General features: G+C 41.6%; 1 protein-coding gene across 18 annotated transcripts in view; it reads left to right on the top strand.

Moving 5' to 3' along the window:
* Nucleotides 1-15,140: 15,140 nt before the first annotated feature.
* Nucleotides 15,141-20,904, top strand: part of MARCHF10 (membrane associated ring-CH-type finger 10) — an 84,057-nt gene continuing 78,293 nt past the window's right edge. For 6 of the 18 annotated variants that reach the window (XM_058284485.1, XM_071210730.1, XM_071210731.1 and 3 more), the window contains exons 1-2: nucleotides 15,141-15,395; nucleotides 20,261-20,367. In XM_058284485.1, the coding sequence (XP_058140468.1) occupies nucleotides 20,278-20,367 (90 nt within the window). In that variant the 5' untranslated portion in view covers nucleotides 15,141-15,395; nucleotides 20,261-20,277. Of the gene's footprint in view, nucleotides 15,396-16,640; nucleotides 16,832-17,631; nucleotides 17,713-20,260; nucleotides 20,368-20,904 lie in introns of those variants that run through there. The other 12 variants (XM_058284483.2, XM_058284478.2, XM_058284479.2 and 9 more) reach the window with 8 other exon arrangements.

Below are 20,904 nucleotides of genomic sequence, written 5' to 3'. Positions count from 1 at the left end.
CTTTGCCCAATGAATTAGAATACCAACTTCAGTACATATTATTTCTTCTGTGCCTCCTAAACTCTTTTTGCAGAAAAGTAAGTTAACATTTCACATTTAGAAAACTAATTCTATTTGGTCATTCTGAGGGTTGAACTAAAGAGTATTATGGGCTGCCTTCATTTGCTGTAGATCAGTGATTCTCTAAGTGTGGTCCATAGGCCCTGGGAATCCCTAAGGCCCTTTTAGATGGGTCCATGAAATTAATAGTATTTTTGCTATAACACTAAGATATTGTTTGTCTCTTGGCTGGGTTGAAATTTTCACGGATACTACAAAAGTCATGGTGGGTAAAACTGCTGATACCTTAATATGAATCTGGCAGAGGAACCAACTATACTAGTATGAAAAGTCCATTGATAGAGTTGCAGATTCCTCATTGCAACAAACCTTTAAGAAACTACCACATGTCAAATTTTGGTTTGGGATCAGAGAAGAATATCCATAATTATCTGAAAAAGCTGTTAAAATATTCCTTTCTTTTCCAACTACATATCTATGTAGGGCCAGATTTACTTTGTATACTTCAACCAAAGCAACATATCACAACAGATTGAAGGCAGAAGCAGATAGGAGAATCCAGTTGTCTTCCGTTAAGTCAGACAAAATCTGAAACAATCCCTCTCTTCTCTTTAAATGCTTTTGTATTAGAAAATACCATTATTTTTCTTTTAAAATGTTAACATGCAATGGACTTATTTTTAAGTGAACAAATAAATATCTTTAAATTTTTTCAGTTCTAATTTTTAAAAAAAATTTTAAATTTAAAGATATATAGATCACAAAAAATGTTACATTAAAAAATATAAGTGGTTCCCATAAGTTCTAATTTTTTATACAGTAAATATTGATAGACATGATCCACACAAACAAAAACTCTTTTGGTTCTTAAAAAATTTTTAAGCACATAAAGAGGTCCTGAGGCCAAATTTTGAGAACTACCATACTAGACTTAAGTGATCTGGTTAAACTTTCATTTTTAGGCTATTTTCTGGACCATTTAACAAGTAATATACTTATTGCAATTATACCTAATAGTTACACTGAAAGTGTCCATCAGGGATGTTGTGATACATGTAAAAAAAATAAAATAAATATTTAAAAATATATATATATATACATACACTAAGCATGTCTTTTTCCCAAACATGAATTTGGAATTTGTTCAATATTCACTTTTCTGTAATTTCCTTTTAAAATGAAACATTTCAAAAAATATAATAAAACACGAAGGTAAATAAAAAACAGTACAAGTCAAATTTATGGTGTGGGAACATAAGGCTTGCTATTACAGTTTTTAATGGCAGATAGTTTACAATAAACATTGGGCTTAGCCTGGTAGAAAATAGTCACAGACAGGAGGTAATTACTTGTCCATCTCCAAGCATGAGAAGCTCTGGAGTCCCTCCAGTTGAATAAAGCAGATCTGCCAACTGTCACTCATTTGGACTAATGCTTTTTTTTGTTGTTTTAATTAAATTGGAAAAAAGAACATAAGCTAAACCTCCCTCTGGAAGTGCTAAAATTCCATGGATGGATAAATCTGTGTGGCCCATCCTTTTACGATGTCTTTATTAGTCTTGAGGAAATCACATAGACTCCCATAAATAGAGTCACAGAGGGGAATGGAATGTATACTGTGCTAAAAAGGGCCCGTTGCCAGCAAATCTGAATATTACAGTGAGGTTTCTATAAACGGTAGGAGAAAAGCAGCTAGATCCCTGTACAGATAACAAGAATATAAATGGACCTTTTAATGAGCTTTGCATCATCACATATGAAATAATAAATACACCCAAACAGAGATAAAAGGAGGAAAAGTGAAATTATGCAAAAATTCTGTCGGTAAGATATGTGGGCAGCATAACTCAAAATAGAAACCAAGCAGCTTTCCAAAGACTTGAAGGTCTTAGATGAAGAAAATATCTTCATATTTTGTTTAATCCTGTTCTCTCCAACTTTTGTCAGAAACTGTTCCCCACCTCTGATTATTTGGGGACAGTGGAACTATTCACAGAAATATACCTGAAACAGTTTCTCACAAACATATATTCTAATTTTAAGATTTTAACACTCAAAAAAGAACTGTGGCAAAATTCAAGGTTATGTGTAGGAAGAAGAACCAAGATACACATGACATACATGTTTTATATTAATTTCTAATATGCTTCACAAATAACATTTATTTCTGCTTTATGAATATTTTGGATTAAAGGGTGATTTAGCATCAATTCAAACTAAAAAGGCTTCACCAGTTATTATTACACCTTAGTTTATCTCAAATCAAGGGCATTTATCTCAAATCATGGTGTTTTCTTCTTGCAATGAAGAACACCAGTAAGAGTAATTTTGATTTTTATTTGCATTGTCGTTTCATTGGCTAAGATGCTGCCCCGTTGCTACAATGGCAACCTCCATTTCATTTTATAATGAATGAAATATTTTTCCTTATGCCACTATGTGTAGCAGAACTTGTGTCTATTCCATGGCGATGCTAGCAGTAACCCAACTCATGTTTAAAATGAAGAACAAATTATGTGAGATCTTATGAACAGTAATGCAATTCCATTATACAAATTTATGACACTTCACAGGTGCCACATGCAAAGGAAGTAATGTGAACAGTGGGAAAATGAATAAAATTTAAGAGAGGAACTGAGATACTGCTTCTCTACTATTTTTCCTTCAGGTGCTGATGCCCACTTCATCAACTTCATAAGAAGTAGTGCAGGAGTAAGTATGATGGTGTTAGGCTACCATTTCATAAAACTCAGTATTGACTATGAAGTCCTGGACTTATCTAAAACATTACACTCTGAAGGCTCCCAGCTCATGGGTGGGCTTTATTTGACCCTTACAGAGTTTTTCTAAAAATTGGATTAGTTTCCAACATTCACAAATCAGGATATTTCACAAACAGAAACCAAACAAAACTTTTTACTGGGTAATTAGAAGGTTGGAAAAGCTGGGCCTGCATCATTCTCCCTCGGCAGCAAGGGGCATAGCATGGCCCCTCCAGCTGGCTGTTACTCAGGCACCTTACCTGCTTGGCTCTTGGAGGTATCTGAGTGTGAGACTCTCATTAATGAGTCCCTTGGACTTAGGTCTTGAGTCAATGGAGAAAAGAGTCATCAGACTCAAGTGTGTGCTCCTTTGGGGTCCCTCCCTATCCTTTCCAAACCTCCATGGTAAGAACAGAGTTTCAGATCCCAATTGGATATAAAATAGGATGCACTGAGGGCCACTGTCCCAGACCAAAATTGCTTCCAAGTTATCTTTGATCTGCAGACATTTTGAGAAATAAGGGTTCAGCACCTCTTCTTGAAGTTTGTATATAACCGAGGCTGAACTCGGGTATATATCTTAATTCAAAATGAAAAGGTTCTGGGAAATTGGCCCAGCATGAAGGTGTTGTTGAAATGTCCTCTGTGAGATGAGGTAGAAAGCACTAGCTAGAAGAATACCTGATCTGGGCCCCACTCTGCCCTAACTAGCTGTGGGACCAGAGCAAGCCAGTTCATCTCAATTGGCCTCTGTCTCTTCACCTATAAAATGAAGGGAATCTTTCCAAGTTCACAGCTCAGGCCTTACATTAAAATCACCTGAGACACCTTAAAAACTACTGATGCCTAAACCCCATCCAGACCAACTGAACCTCATTCTCTGAGGTGGGGGCCCAGGAATCAGTATTTTTCCAAAGATCCCCAGGTGATTCTGAAGCAAAGAGAGGGAAAAGAGCATAATTCAATGTAATCTCCAAGGTTCCTTCCCATTCTCCAATTCTGGGCTCTCCATGGTTCGAGACAGGTGCCAGGAGAACAGCTGTTTGCTTCTGTTCATTTCTCCTTTATATCAGATTGCCAGCAAAGAGTATTTATTTTACCCGCACAAAAAAATACATGGCATGTGGTCATAGCTTTTCATCTTCATGTAAGTCATTAAGAGAGGCCTGAACTGGAACTCCCAGATTCTAACACTCACACCCTTAAATTTACTCTCCACAACCATAGGTCACTTGTCCAAGGCCCACTGATCCCCACATAGTAAGTATTTTTATCTGGCAAAGATATCTAAATTGTTGCCATTTAAAAGATACCAAGAGCTGCATACACTATTACAAGGTAGTCCCCCAGCTATGTGTTGCTACTGAGCACCTGAAGTATAACTTGTCCCAGTTGACATGTGCTGGAAACAAAAAATATACAGCAGACTTTGAATATTTAGGACCCCCCCTAAAAAAAGCATGTAAAATATCTCAATAATTTTTATATTTATTATGTATTGAAATGATAATGTTTTGATATAGTGGGTTTAATAAACTTTATTACTAAAATTAATTTCACTGTTTCTTTTTACTTTTAAAATGTGATTACTGGAAAAATTTAAATTACCTACATGGCTCACATTATATTTCTATTGGGCAGTGCTGACTAAGAGGTGTCTGCTTTCTGAAACTTTAATTGCAGTTTATAGTGTTTAAAAGAAGATGATGAACTAAGTTGGGAGTTTGAAAAACATTTGATAGTCTTAACTGCACTGGCTCCTATAAGGGGATTATTCTTCCCCCCACCCCACCCCTGCGTCATTATTATTTGTGTTTGCTGCCTGCTCTCTGCGTCTGTTCGTTGTGTGCTCAGATTTTTTTTTTTTTTTAGGAGGCACCGGGAACCTGAGTCACCTCCGCTCCCAAGGGGACTATTCTTAATAGAACTGATTGAAAACTACACAGCCTTAGCTGGGTGGGAGACTCACAAATCCAAAGTAATACTTCATGCCAAAAGGACACTCTTGTACACCCAAATAAGACTCTTGGGAGAATCCCAGTAGAACACTTACTAGGGAGAAGAATGTGGAGGTTATTGGTCATTTCCCCTTTCTTTCTACTTAACAGAGTTAGGTGTATAACTTCAGTATCTCAATATCTCTTTTCATAATGTTTTCCCTATTCATGTGCTCACTAATGCCAATTCTGTCCTAAGGCAGGAAGCCTTCAAATCGTAAACAATGAACCACATCAGTGTGTCTATATAGATGAGGACAACCTCTTAATGTCCCATTCAGTTGCAACTTTGTTTTCCATCATTGGTCTCTCCAGTTCTTCAAAGCTGTTGTTTCTACAGTCTAGTGTGATTTCCAACCCAAAAGTCTTAGATTAGTAGTTATCAGGTGCCCCCACCCGTGCCTTATCATAGAGCTACAATAGAGGGCAGGGAGGGAAAAACATGTCAGACGGAACGCTGGGAAATAGAGCCAGCTTTAGGTTCAGAAAAGAGTAGGCAGCTGTCCAAAATGTATGAATTCAGGGGTGCCAGGAAAGCTCCGACACGCAAAGAAAACTTTTTTCTCATTAGCTGGCTGATGGCTTTAACTGCCCCATTAGAGCCAAAGCTCTTTTAGTTGAAGGCACTGAGGCCTCTTAAATGAGCATGTTCCCAGGTGCCCTCCCTACCCCCACCCCCATTTATACCTTAACATGAATACTTTGCAGATCAACTCGATTCAATAAACATTGACTGAATACGCATGTGGCAACCCTAAGCAGTTTTTGATAAGACTGTTATGGGCACCCCTCCAGACAGGAAGGGAAAGAAACGTTGGATTGAGGAAAAGGGCACAGACAGGAAGGCCGGGCAAGCTGCCAACCAATGCCACCTAGCTCACCGTCTAGCCAGCATCTGGCACTGCTGAGAAAGACTCCCATGGAAGGGAACTGGCCCAGAGAGGGGCACCAGTGCGTGGGGCTCAAGCAGTACTTGGAGGCCCTTCACCATCCACCGCCGTGAGAACCTTCTTTCCACTTGCTCCCAGCTCCCAGAACCACCCCTACCTCGACTGAAGCACTTACCACGTGATCTTGTTTACTCTCCTTCCTCCCCCACAAGCACAAAGACTCTGCCTTACTCTTCTGAGAGTCCCCAGAACCTATTTGGGGCTTAGTAAGTGCTCGTACGTATTTGATGGACGACTAAATGCACATGCCTTCCAGTCTCACTGGGGCTACCGGGTAAGTCTGTTATCCTACTGATGGCACTCGGGGTTAAGGAGGTTGCAAACCCCTGCCTCGAACTATGCCTACATTTCTAAACTCTGGACATCACATTTTGAAACAAAGACGAGGGTAAGAGGCAAAAGGCAGATTGGGGCATGAACATGTTACCACTCTGTGAGTGCGTGCCTACTTGTACGCTGTCAGAATAGCACGGTGCCGTTTCCCAGGACCGTTCACGACAGCTTCTCCCCAGCCTCAGTAGGTTTCCATGAGGAGGGCCATTATGATGATTTGTTTTGCTCCGTTTTGTATTAAAATAAGTAAAAAGCAGAGTGTATCAAATCCCCCAGCCCCCAATTATAGGGTATAATACTTTTTAACAAAATGAACTTCCATCATTTTCCAGCACTTGTGAAATGTTGACAGTAAGTGCCTGGCACTCTGAGAGCTCAAGGTTCCAGCAACAGTTGTGTGGCCTTGGATAAGGAACACAGGGAGACTCTTTGTCCTCTGGTTTCTTCAGTGTATTAAGGGAAGATAAGGGTATATTCAATGGGTATGAAAAAAGCTTAACATTACTCAGTTCGAAGCTCTTTGAAATGCATGAAGGGCACTGCACTGTATAAATTTAACACTTGTCCTAGTGTTTGCTCAGAGCCCTTTTCTGAAAATTTGTAAAATTTCTCTGTATATATACATATATAAAATTTCTCTGTATATATACATATATAAAATTTCTCTGTATATATACATATATATACATACATGTATATATATACATGTATATGTATATATACATAACATATATATATTATGTATGTATGTATGTATGAATATATCTGAAAATGTTTTAAAATTTTTACAATCACACTGTAATAATGGTAAAGTGTCTGTACAATGTATCTAATGCAAGCCTGCCATGATAAGAGCTATTTGAGAAACTAAATCACATCAATGAAAGAACCGCAATGAGTCAATTGGTGAAATATTGCATTAGCAGTGGCCTCTGACCCTGCACGATGCCAACCAAATGCTTTCTGCTCTCCTTGTAATTTAATCATTTTTCCAGTTAAATTAATTTCTTAAAATCCACTCAGCTAAGCCGCCTGTTTAAAAACAAAGCAAGCAAGCAAACAAAAAGCAACAAACTGTAGTCGTGCTGTGGATGGCAATATGAAACGATGAAAATGCAGCAACGAGAGGCCATCACGGTGTGTCTGCCATGCAGGACTGGCTGGGAAGGTATTTTTGTAAAGGTAGCATGAGAAAAGTGCTAACAAGCTGGCTCCAAACGTCCTATGCTTGGGCTTGCTGGGAGAGTGTATTCCACACACATCCAGGAATTTGTTTGAGGAGTGAGCGTGGTTAAGTCATGTTTTAAGAATGTTCTCTCATTATCCTGACTCAGAGGGTGCAGTGAGCCGCAGAAGGGACGTTGCACAGTGATACCTTCTGTTTCATCAGTTTTCAAGAACTGCCTTCTACTGTACTGATGGCGGTATCCTGATGTCATGGGAGGTTAACTCCTTCACGTCTTCTTTTTATATGGTCAGAGCAAGAATGCTTGACGCTGTTGATGTTTTTTGAAAAACTGCATAACCCAGGGGCTTGGCTTGTTGAGGGAGGGGAGAGGGGAGAGGAGAAGGTTGTCTAGGAGAGATGACGGGGCCAGAGGAGGAGGAGCGTGGAAGGAGAAGAGAGAACCAATTATAACAGTCTATGAAGCCAGCCAAGAAATTTGTTTGGGAAAATAGAAATCTAAGAGTTGTGGTTTGGCAAGTTACTCTGACTCTTGATGAGAAAGGCAGAGAGAGGGGAAATGGGTATGAAGGGGGGGGGGGGGGCGGGGAGAAGAAAGGAGAGAAGAGGAAGGAAAGGCAGCCAAGATTAGGAGAGAAAGAAAGTCAAGGGGATGGGGAATAAAAGGAGCAAGAACCCAGTGTCTGAAAAAATGCCTCGGTAAGGGATCGTATGAGGGAATGCATTATAGTAAGAGCCTGGATGTTAAAAATCAGGATAAACTACCCAATGTGGGACATCTGGTCACTTCAGTGTCCAGGACCTAGAAGAATTATCTTTGATATTTCATTTGTGATCATTTTGACTCATGCCAATGACAAGCACATGACATTTTGAAGTTTCCTCAAAGGGCAGAATAGGGACCATGAGGCCATTACTACAAATAAATAAGAGGGTCCCACTCCCCCACCCCCCTATGACTTCTCTTACAACATCCTGTGTTCTGGCACTAGATATCATTTGTCATTGTGTATTTATTGATTGTTCTACTTGTAAATTGTCTGTGATACCTACTAGACATTCAATAAATATTTGTTGATTGAATGAATGGATGAATGGGGTGGAATGTTCCAGATTCACTGATCTAGAGTGCACAGCTTTGAACCCTGGCGGCAGTCCCCAACAGCCCATCTTTTCTCTGTCCCCTCCTCCTCCCCGCAGCTCCAGGCCTAGTTCCCTCCTATGCCTTGAAGCTGCTTCTGCTGCCTGCGAATATAGCAATCGGGACATCTCCTAGTTAAAAGGGAGGTAAGCAGCCATCCTCGGTGGGACAGAGATGATGAGAAGCCACAAAGAGTTAAAGAAAGAAATTAGAGCTCACAACTGATCTCCTTTTTCTTTGTGTGATCAGAAAAACAAAGAAAACCACAAAAGAAAGATATCTGAAGAGAAATAATTCTGGGTCTGGGATGCAGGCTCATCTGTGTGGCAGGGTTCATTTTCCAAGGGATCCCCACCGCATCCCAGTGAGTGCAGAGGGCGCTCTGCAATACCTCATGCCTTGAATAACCAGGAAATGGTTGATTAGAAAGGAGGTGGCTGCCCTCCAAATCAGTGCCCTGGTCCTTTCTCTTGCTGCTTGCTGGCTGTTGCCCTACTCTCTTCCTCACTTGTTCTGCACATTTATCCAAACAAAATGTCATGGAGTACCCTCTGTCTTAAAGCTCCAAGAGCTACACAGTGCTCATGCTTTCCTTCCCTTCTAACCAAAAGGATTTGTTTTTTTGGCCTGAGTATCCATCTGTCTCACGTGGGAGGCCAGACACTTCTATAACCCATTGTGCAAATAACTGTCATAGCTTTCTGAAGCCTAAGTCATCTTACTCAGGGCTTGATGATCAGGCTGCAAATTAACCTCCTGCCCAAATGAGTATGGCTTGAGTTTATCCAAAGTCCAAACAAATCAGATACTCCTTTTGGACCAAAGTCAAAGTCTTTCCTTTGGGAACAATTTTTCAGAAATCCAGAAAAGCAGCATGCCTGATGTTCTCAAGTTCTTAAAATCACATCCAATCTTATATCAGATGCCTCAATTGCCATAATGTAGGGTTTTGAAAAGCCTGAAGCTTCCAAACTGGATAAAGAAATCAAAGACTGTTTGAACTTTTGAAAAATATCTCAACAGTAAAGGATCCAAAAAATTTTATGAGTTTGCCCCCCCCCTTTGTAAAACAGCACAGTATATCTGCTACAATTCCAAATGAGGAAAAGTCTAAGGGAGCCCCCAAAGGACACGCTTTTTTATGAATTGTAGAGAGTTTGCCAATCTCTAATAGAGTCTACTTATTCCCACAGAAAGAATCAGGTCTCAAATATCTGATCTATGAAAGCCCAACAGGCCTAACTAATTTTCATATAGTTCATGGATGGTTGCAAGACCCAAATTGGATACACCCTCACAAATAGGGATGAGGTCATACAATGTCACTCTGTGAAATTCTGGATAAAAAATAATCAATATTAAGTTAACCATGGAGATGTTAGTAACATAAGATTATCATCTTAAAGAAGTAATAAACTTTTAGAGGTGCTTTATAAACTTATTGACATTATACTTTAGGGTGTCCTCAGACCTCAGCAAAGAGAATTAAATCTATGTAATATAAATAATAATGATAGCTGCTATATGTCAGTCACAATGCCCAAAATGTTACATCTGTTATTTCATTAATCCTCACAAGCATCTGGTGAAGAGGCTCTGGCTAATCCCACTTTTAACAATGAGGAACTCAGGGTGCAAAGGAGGGGATGAAAGCTGTTCCCTATCATCCAAAGCTGGGATTTTAACTCAGGCCTTCTTGACTCCAAACTCTGCTTCTAGGGGCATAAATGGAAGTAAAATTGTCACGGGAAGTTGAGCAAAAAGGCAGTTAACCAAAACAAAGCTGTGGCAAAAATCTTCAAAAGCTTTGAGGTGAATAATTCAAATTGGTTACCAAGGCTAAAACATCCCTGGAGGACAGGAAGGTTGTTCCTTAAGGCCACCTCAAGTAGTTGGAGATATCCCTTAAGAACACTCAATTCCCTTCGATCTAATTCAATCTTCACCAACTTTCTGATCTGTAATTTGATCTCCTGGGGGTGCCTTTCCACCTGGAGGGCATACTTGGTACACAGGGCCAGGGCTGGTCAGCCTGCGAGCTTTATTCTCAAGGATGAAATAATAACTTGGTTGGGTAGATGACAAATCACTCTGCTGAGTGGGATTATTGGGCACTAAACTCCTAAAAAGATCAGCCCAGGATTAACTAAAATGGAGTTGCTAGTTCTACAAAACCAAGGACCCTATCCCGCTCCATGGTCTCCATCAAAATGTACACCTAGTCCGTGAGCTTGCCTTGAAACAGCCTTCCAAACTCCTTAGTCTTCTTAATGACATCAATTTAAGACTATTGTTAGTGGTTGATGTTAATAACATACCTACATACCTACCTTTACATACCTACAGTCTGGCTAAATATAGCTTTGGGATAGATGTAGAATGTCACAGCCGCCCAGGTCTACTCAATAAGCCAGTAGTCAGTTTTTAAAATCAATTGGGTGAATCCTTTGCACAAAGGAGTGCTGAAAGGAGAACACATGAAGCTCTAAAGAACTAACATACCCCCAATCCCCTTCCCAGGAAAACTGCTCCCAGAGATTCTTTCTGCAAACATTGTGGCCATCTGCCTTGTATGAAGGCAATACCACTGCCCTGGTCTCAACTGATGGTACAAAGAACCCATCAAAGTAACATGCAAAAAAAAAAAAAACAAAAAAAAAAAAACACTACTCAACAAATTATCACAAACACCCATGCAGGTACCACTCAGTTCAAGAAATAAAATCATATCAGAAATCCCTCTTATGTTCCTTCCCAATTACCACCTCCTCTCTCTCCTGCAAAAGCGATCACTATCCTGACTTTAAACATTATAGTTTTCCTGTTTTTTAATCTTTATATAAATGATGTCATGCAGTTTTTATTCTTTTGTGTCAGGCAACTTTCATTTATTCAACATTATGTTTGAGATATTCATCCATTTGTTGAAAGTAACTGTACTTTATTCATCTTCATTGTAGTATGTATTCTACTGTAGGATTATACCAAAATATATTTACCCATCCTACTGTTAAAAAAAAAAAAAGAACCCATCAGTTACAGCGAGGCCCAAAGCAAAATCAACCATGTTTACGTTGGTTATGAAGGAGCTTCTGAGGCCACTTGGCATGAAGATCTAAATCCAGCAGGAGAGCTCCCAATTAGATAGTAACAAACAGACCTAGTTAGTCTCTCTCCGTCTTTCTCTCTCTCTCTCTAAGTAAATATTAGGTGAACAAAGAGGTTGCTCTAGCTCAAGTGAGCATTGGGGCCACGTCTATAGGAGGCTGCTTGACATCCAGTCTTACAAGACGGAAGACTTAGATGTATAACAGCCCCCCTGGAGAGCTCACTCTTTGCACTGAATTAAATATTTCCCTCAATAGGCTTATTTCTGAAGCTTAATACATGGTCCACTCCTAAAATTTTCTACTTTAAGTTGCCCTTTGCAGAACTCTTAGATTAAAAATTAAATGAGGGAAGCAGATTTAGTTCAACTGATAAAGAGCATCTGCCTACCGTTTGGGAGGTCCAGGGTTCAAACCCAGGGCCCCCTGACCCACGTGGTGAGCTGGTACATGCACAGTGCTGATACACACAAGGAGTGCTGTGCCACATGGGGGTGTCCCCCACTAGGGGAGCCCCACATGCAAGGAATGTGCCCTGCAAAGAGGACCATCCTGCACAAAAAAAGCCCAGCCTGCCCAGGAGTGGCACCGCACACACAGAGAGCTGATGCAGCAAGATGACACTGTAAGGGTAAGGCCACACTGGGAAAATAGGAATAAAACTACATTAGGAAATAGGAATCGCAAGTGCCTTCAGAAGAGTGCCAATAAATAACTTAGGGCTTAGGGCTGCTCCCAAGAAGATTACCAATAAATAACTCAGGGCTTAGGGCTGATCACAAAAAAGGACTTTTAAAAAGAAAAAATAGATACGCTACCTTCAGCTAACCGCAGTGTTCTGCTTCTGTGCCTGCTTGCACCCTTGCTTACTAGTAAACCCCCTCCCCCTCCTAAAAAAACTATAAAAACACGTCTTCCTTGAAACTCGGGGCTGTTCTCTCCTCTGCGTAGGATGAGGTAGTCGCCGCGCGGCTAATAAAGCTCTCAGTTGGAACTCTATTCAAAGTCTGAGTCTGGTCAATATCACTGGTCTATAACAACACAACAAAAAGACACAGATTCCTGGTGCTGCTGACAAGAATGCAAGTGGACACAGAAGAACACATGGCGAATGGACACAGAGAGCAGAAAACAGGAGGGGGGGCGGGAGAAGGGGAGAAAAATAAATAAATAAATAAATCTTAAGAAAAAAAGCCGAAAGAGTGACCTCTGCGGGGGGGCGGGGGGAGGAGAAAACTAAAGGACTTCTCAAAGCTTACTTGGAAACATTACATACCTCAATCAATAGAATCTATTGTCTCGAGTCTTAATTGTTTTCAGCATTTATTCATCATCTATTAGGGATGTTGTGCAAGAAGTTATAAAGAATAGGGTCCTTTCCCCAATCAGGAATTTTTTCCCCCTCACATTAATATTTATCTTCCTTTGATGCTAGAACTCATCTAATTTGTAATTTACATGCTAAGTTTAGGTTTACTCTTTAAATGCTAAGGATGGAATTGCTCTATAATATTTTACAGGCTGACCACTGACCCTATCATTCTCTTTCAAGGGAATCATGACTTTTTTCACAGAGCTTAATTGTCAAAAATCCTTGAAATGTGGGAGAGTTTAAAAACGAGATATAAAATGACTTCCCCAGGACTTGTTATTTAACATCTTAAAATATTGTTAACACTCATATATACACTGAATAAAGTATTAAAATATGCCTCAGAAAGTAAATCTAACTGGTTATTGAATGCTTACTATGTGCAAGTATGACGCCAAATGTTTGTTTGTCCTTTCACATTTAATACTCGCAGCAATCTTTTGACATAGATAGTATTATATTGATGTGGAAAGAGAAAAATCTGGGTCTAATTTGTACCAAGGGCTTTTCTTACTAGTGGGCTGAATCAAGGAAATGGGAATGAGAAGTCCTGCTTTTGGACCCTGTTTCTGACCCTGTCACTTCTCTTCAACTATTTCACTGGGCTTCAATTTCCTCCTCTGTTAATTGTTAATAATCAATGATTACCATTAATTGTTATAATAATTTTATTGGGAGGAGGTGTCTTAGCTCCAACAGAACAAGTTCTTTACTAACATTTCACTATTTCAGTTTCAATCCAGTGTGTCTTAAAGAATTTTCATCTTTAAGCATCTCCTTTTGAAAGACAAAAACCGTGGGGAGATGTCTTAGGTTAGTCCTTATCAGTCAACACTTCAATCATCAGTTAATGCTTTAATAAGGATCACTCGATAGTCAGTTGAGAACAAGAACAGAACATGGATTGGGGAACTGGAGGGGAAAGATACTGGGAATTGCTGAAGGACCAATGACGTTTGGATGAGAATGCCCCAAACCAAGACTTCACCTAAGTTTTTATCTGGACTATGCCTGGCTCAGGGTATTCCTTAGAAACTGGCAAGAAGGTGGGGAATAATGTTTGGTGTGTAATACTAGTCCCATCTGGCTGAAGTATGAGTGAAGAGAACTGAAGGAGAAAAACCAAGAAAGCAAGCCCTGAGGGAGAGGGTAGGGCAAGCCATAGTCAAGAGTTTGGATTTTTATTCCACAGGTAATGGGGAATCTTTGAGAGTTTCTTAGCAGGGGATCAGTGACCCTAACTTATGTTGCTTATAGGACGAGGAAAATGGTAGGAGTAGGACCTGGAGAACAGGACATTGGTTAGGAGGTCCTTCTGTGGTTAGGAGTCCAAACTACAGTGTGGCGGTAAGAATAGAAGAAGGATGCAGAGGATGTGACCACTGACTGGGTGGGAGGGGTGGCAGAGAGGACACCCAAACCATAGACATTCTAGGGAACGATGAAAGGTTCAAGAATTTCTATTGTTTCCCTACCCTCTACCCAATCAAAAATGCCCAAACTTGACATCAATTGGCAAGTTATCAAGTACCTAAATATGCAAAATGAATGGAAGAGTCACCTGTGCATATGAAACCACAAACAAAAATAAAGATAGCAGGGAGAGGGCATGGCTGGCAGAGGTCCTGGTGCCCTCCTTCCAAGACTGTGGACACCAGTCTAAATCTCTAAGACCCTCCTCCTTCCTTGTCAAAGGCAGTGAGGACGACTGTTAACCAGGAGACCTGACTGTGGGCTCTGCGGCTGACTGGGTGCCTCTCAATCACTCATTTCTTTCCTCCTTTGTAGGTTGGACCAGAACATTTCTGAGATCATCTGCAGAGCTCAGACTCCAGGGTTGCAGTGTTTTCCCCCCTCTCTCCGTGTCTCCCCTTTAATATTATTTTATTCAATTAAAAATATTTTCCCCTCTCGCTCTCTAATCATGGCGCGGATTCAAGAACGGAGTGAAGGCCTAGCTAGATAGCTGGGTCTTGGCATGGACATCAAGAGGACAAAGCCCATCCGCCCCCTCCTTTAGCATCCCCTCCCTGCCAGCCGCCATCCATCCCCGCTTTGCCTTTCCGACTGCATCCCGGCCCGTTCCCACGGCAACCGGCGCGGCGCCGGCCTCCGGGCCCCGCACCTCCGGGCCGCAGCCCCTGGCCCCGCCCCCCGCCCCCCGCCCCGCGCTCGCGGCCTGCGGCGCCCCGCACACGCGCGAGGAGGGAGGCGGTCTGGTTGCCAGGGAAACGCGAGGACGCCCAGCAGCCGCCCGCACCGCCTCCGCCCCTAGAAAGCCCGGCGGCCGCCGCGGAAAGCTGCCTCGGGGGAGGGGAAGAAGAGGGGCCGGCGGAGGGAGGGAAGAAGCGAGCGGAGGAGGAAGCGGTGCGCTGGGACGGCCCCCGCGCCCTCGATGAGCGGCTCCTCCGCCCCGGGCCGGCCCGCCTGCCCCGCCCCTCGGCCCCGTGTGGCCCCGCGCTGGGGAAGAAAGGACAGATCCTCCAGGTAACGGGCCGGCGCCGCCCCGAGGGCCCCGCCTCGCCCCCGCCTCGCCGGCCCCCTCTCCTTCACACTGGCAGGTTCTGAAGGCAAACAGGGCCTGCAGCCCCAAGGCCCAGCGGCTTCCGCCCCCCGGCTGACCCCTGCGGCAGTTTTTTCTGCCTGGAGTGGCAGGTTTTGTGAGGAGTCTTTTGTCCCTTTGCACACTGGCCTCCGCCGCCCACCTACCTAACTTGCCCAAAGACTTCACTGATCTTCAAGTCCAGGAAAGGTGTACCCTGACCGCGACCCCAAGGGCTTCTGAGTGTGGAACTGTTGATACCGTTATTAATAATAACATCAAATTGCTTGTCAAGACTGTGACGTTTCCCTTCAAAAGTTTCACAATTACCCATGGAGTCTCTCTCTTCTGGACTTTAAAGACCAATGTGTAGCCACCCACCTCGTAGTTTCACAGTAAAATGCAGGGTCCTCAGCATAAAGCTTTTCTTACAGGCGGCCCCTCCCCCATCCTTGATATCCTAAACCCAATTGCCTGGAAGAGTCAAGTAGTTCAATGATGTCAAACTGCCCCCACCACCTATCCCTCCTCTTCGTGATCACAATAGTCTCTGAGTAGCTGCTGTGAGGGGACAGGGAATGCTAGGAAAATTGGGCCCAAATCACTAGATTTTGTTGCTTATACTCAAGACGTTTCTATAAACTAAGATTTTTAAAAGCTAAAATTTTTTAATCCCGTAATCTTTGTCATTACAAATTAATTGTGGGAAAAGTTAAATGTCTCCTGAAATGCTTCTTCCAAGCATCCAATTACGGAAAAGGGGGAAGATATAAACCTGATTGTGAGGGATTAATATAGCCATTTAAGATTTCATTTCAAAGGAAACTTCAGCCTAAAGAGGAGTTTTAAATTTCCATTTTCGTTTATTGCTGAGCCATTAAAATATTCGCTTTAATGATATTTCTAATATGAGAACATAGTAAAATAACTTGTTATTAAAAAGAACTCAAATCTATTATGTTGACAAATGTGTTCATAGAACAGAACTATACATATAATATGGTTCTTTTAGAGAACTGAAAGAAATATATTCTGCAGTCAGATTCTGTTCTCCTTAGTCAGGGAAATTAGGTTTGAATTCATTGGAAATTTACCCTAGAGAGGAATGCACATGTCACAAAATTCTTAGAATATCCCTCATTGAAATTTCACAGATAAGTAGAATTTTGAGGCCAAGAAGAGTCATTTTGTTCTTGCTCTGTCAAGCAGGACCCCTTCTCCCTTCCCCACATACCTCCTACTCCCTTCTCTTCTCCCGCTTTAATATGGTTTCTTACTTTTGATTTCTGAAGCACAAATTTGGCACAATACATTATCACTGGAGACTTAAAACAAGTGTGCACGACCATGAGTGAATTTTAAATTGAGAAGCAGTTCAAAGGTGAGCAACAGAAAGAGAATACAGAATGCTCTTTTAGAAATGTGTGCCTAGCCCACATTTTATCATCATTCTCTCCCCCTTCCCCTCCACCTGTCTGTATTTGTTGAGGAAAATATTTTGGCTTCAAATGACCATCTGGTTGAGTAGGCCCACAAAGCTGAGATCTACAAATTAAGCATTTTCTCATGCGTATTTATTTACATAGTTATTTCTGTTTCTTGTCCATCCTGGTTGGCTTTTTCAAAGTTTCAGTGCAATGTGAAGTTCAAGTGACACTTCAGAAATATGGACAATATTTGCTCAGACTTTAGTGACCTACCAACTCTTTGATCATCTGTAATGTTTCCTGGGTGTTGTGGAGTATTTATTCTCATAGAGTATTGATGTATTTAAATGAGAAATTATATGTAGCACCATGATGCTTCTAAATATCTATTTTTTATTAAAATACAATGTTATGGAGAGTTTATGGAGAGAAAACAGACTTTTGTAGGGAATTTTAAAGTCCTTTATTTTGTAGGTGATTGTGAAGTCAGAGGTAACCTAGCAAGTCAACTAGTAGTATTTCCTATCTATTTAGACAAAGTTATTTCATGCCTCCTAACTTAGAAGCCTCCTTAAACTAACACTGCACTAGATCCATGATAGATTAACTGGCTTTTCTGGTTAACTTTTTGACGAAAATTTATCATGCAACTGTACTCTCGGATGTGTCCCTTTAGTGACCTTTAACATATTTTCATTATGAATCCTTATGTTCTCTGCCTGATTAATATTCAGAAGGCTTCTCTTTCCAACAGTAGCAGCAGGGTTCATCTTTCTGCCTGTTTTAACACCATCGTTTTCTGGAAAGGGTGAGAACACAACTTCATTCTATGCAGGTACTAATTCATATGAAAAGTTAAAAGTGACCTTTTAAAATATAATCCCATAAATGACTATTGAAATTATCAGAAACAAAACTTAGGTTACACCTGTGGTATGTGGAACTACCTACTGGACTGTAATTTTATATTTCGACTCTCAAGGACCAACTTCCCATATTTTAGGGAAAATTATCACAAGTTTTCCCTAGTGCGCAGGGCTAGAAGATGAAGGTCTCGAGATTTGGAGCCGATGACTCTCGAGGGTCTACCAGACCAGACGCTCAGTCGCTGTGAGAGTTCCCTTTTTGTGTCTGGACCCAATCAGTTTCTGCATCCACCACCCTCATTACACGAAGTCTGCGGTGTTTAGGGTTAGTATATACAGAACTGAGTAAACTAGAGGAGAGAAGGAAAGTCCCAGAATGTATACTCCTGCGGGCAGAAGTATTGTCTGTCTTATCCCTGCTGGTTCTCCAGAGCTTACAGCAGAACCTGTCATGAAGTAGTCATTTTAAAAACATTGTGTGTGTGGAACTGAATGAAAGAGCTCTAAACAATAAGCAGGAATGGTGTGGGACCTCTGCTGCCCTTACAGATGAGGTCTAGCAGACTCTTTACCAGTGCTGTTAATATAATTTTGTGAACTTAAATAATTTGGTCATAAATTGAGGCCACGTCAATCAGAGCCAAACCTCTTGAAAGCATTGTCTCTTCTTCCTCACCTCCCCTTTATGCAACCCACTGCAATCTGTCTTCAGCCCTGTCGCTCCACTAAATGCTCTCATCAAGGTTATTAATAGCCTCTTTCTTGAAACACTCTCTTCTCTGCATCTATGAAACTGCACCCACCTGGTTTTCCTCCTGCCTCCCTCGTGCTTCCTTCTCAGGTTTCTTTGCAGTTTCTCCTCAAGTACCTTTTCCACAGAGAGATATATTTTAGCTCTCCTCAGAGTTTTGTCCTGGGTCCTTTTCTCTATTCAATACCCCATTTTCCCCAAGGCCTTCAAGCCTTAATTTGACCTTAATTTGTCACCAAAATGCCAGTGATGCCCAAATCTTTACCTCTCTAATAAGCTCCAGAGCCTGCCTCTAACTGCCTACTGGACATCTCCATTTGAAGTGCCCCAAATACTTCAAACTCCACCATATTTTCTCACAATCCTCCTCCTCCTTCCTTGTTTCCTGAAGGGAACTTGGGTCCGACCTGCCCGTAGCCTGGGCATCGTGTCCCCCTCCTACCCCATCCATATAATCTACCAAATTATGATGATTTATTTTCTCTTCTGATCGTCCCTCATATCCATCATGATTAAGAGTGTCGGCACTAGCATAAGACTCCCAGGGTTCAAATCCCAACTTCTCCACTTACTAGCTCTAATTTTAGGCAAGTTACTTAATCCCTTTGTGCCTCAGTTTATTTCATCTGTAAAACAGATAATCACAGCGCATGCCTCATAGAGTCATTGTGAAAATTGGAGTAATATGTGTAATTGCTTAGAACAATACTTGGCACTGCAAGAAGCTCAATAAATAGTAGCTGTGGTCATTGTCTTCATTTCTCCACGGATGCTATCCAAGTCTGGCCGCCATCTTTAATCTTTTCTAGATTACTATAATACATTCCCAGCGGTTTTACTGCTTCCATCCTTTCTCCCTTCCTCACCACCCGCATCCATTGTCCATACTACAAGTGGAGGGACCTTTTAAAAATGTAAATCTCATCATTTACTTCCCAGGTTGGAAACTTACAGTGGCTTCACATGACTGTTAGAGTCACAGCCCTCACGATCCCCTATGAGCTGGCCCCAGCGTCCCTTCTGGAGTTGTTCTCCCTCTCTCTCTGCTCTGACCATGTTGGCCCTCCAGTTCCTTAGCTGCATCAGCTCCTGCCCCGAAGCCACTGCATCTGCTCTCCTCTCTGTTGAGACGCTCTTCCCATCTTTTAGTTAGCTCACCCTTTATCAAAATCAGTGTTTTCCCTTCCTAAGGAAAATCTTGCCTGACTCCTCCAGTCTAGGTTATGCCATTCCATAATAACGCTCTTTCAAAGGTCCCCATACGTCTGCTCCATACCACTGATCACAAGCAGGGTTCATTGTTCAATATCCATCTTGCACCCTAGATTGTACACAAAACAAGGGCAGGGACCGTATCTGCCTTGCTCACTGTTGTATGCCAGTACCTAGCACTGCCTGGTTAAAATATGGGTGCAATAATTTTTGACAAAACGAATTGAAAAAATCAAGAGCTTAGAACTTTGGTCACTGGTAGGTTCTCAGGTTTCTCTTTTGTCATGTTGTCAAACTGCTTCTGAATCAGGTATCTGCCAGGCTAACTCCCAGTGAATAACCAGGACAGGATCACTGATAACTGTGGCTGCATTATTTATGCCTGGACCAGGAGGCCTGGAAGGGCATTACCCCCAACACGAGGCATCCCTTCAGTCTGAAAGGAGCACCTATGCCTTTCAAACAATGGGAGTTCAACTAAGACTCATAAAGCCCAAAATGGCAAAGCAGCAAAGGATTATATCACAAGGCATTTATTTATCTCTTATATGCAGGTTGGGGATTAAGAATCATGTTGCATGAAGCAAGTGACAGGCAGAAGTTCGTCAGTGATGTGCAATATCTGCGGGACATGCAGCATAAGGTGGACACTGAATATCAGGTAATTGCAGAAAGCAAGGTTTACCTTCCACCTTCTCTTTATTGTAGTGGGAAAGAATTCAGAATACAGTATCAATATCCGATAACCAGCAATAGTTTTCTAAAGTCCCAAACCCACCACTTAATCCCTGTGAGACCATGAGAAAGCCACTTCTCAGAGTCTCAGTTTTCCCATCTGTTAAATGGGATTATTATTAGTATTCACCTTATAACATTGTCATGAGCATGAAATGAAGGAACAGTTTTAAAGTATTTAGCACAGGACTTGGTCAACATGTGATATTAATGGCTTAAATCTGACCAGCCAGCTCTCAGAAGAAGAGATGATAAGGAGTTAACCTGGGTCACCCTATTGTTTATAAAAATCACATGCCCTTCCACTGTCTTCCTGTCCCGCCTAAAGAGAGGTGGTTAGCACATTCTACAATAAGCTAACTACCCGTCACCGTAGTTACAGTGTTTATGTGCAAAACCAAAACAGACGGGGAGCCTGAGGAGCCATGGCGCAATTACCCAGAGCTGGCGAAGGACAAACCTG

Source organism: Dasypus novemcinctus, chromosome 21 (genome assembly GCF_030445035.2).
Source record: "Dasypus novemcinctus isolate mDasNov1 chromosome 21, mDasNov1.1.hap2, whole genome shotgun sequence".
Classification (NCBI taxonomy): domain Eukaryota; kingdom Metazoa; phylum Chordata; class Mammalia; order Cingulata; family Dasypodidae; genus Dasypus; species Dasypus novemcinctus.
Note: the sequence above shows the minus strand (reverse complement) of the source record. Positions and strands in the feature narration are given on the sequence as shown.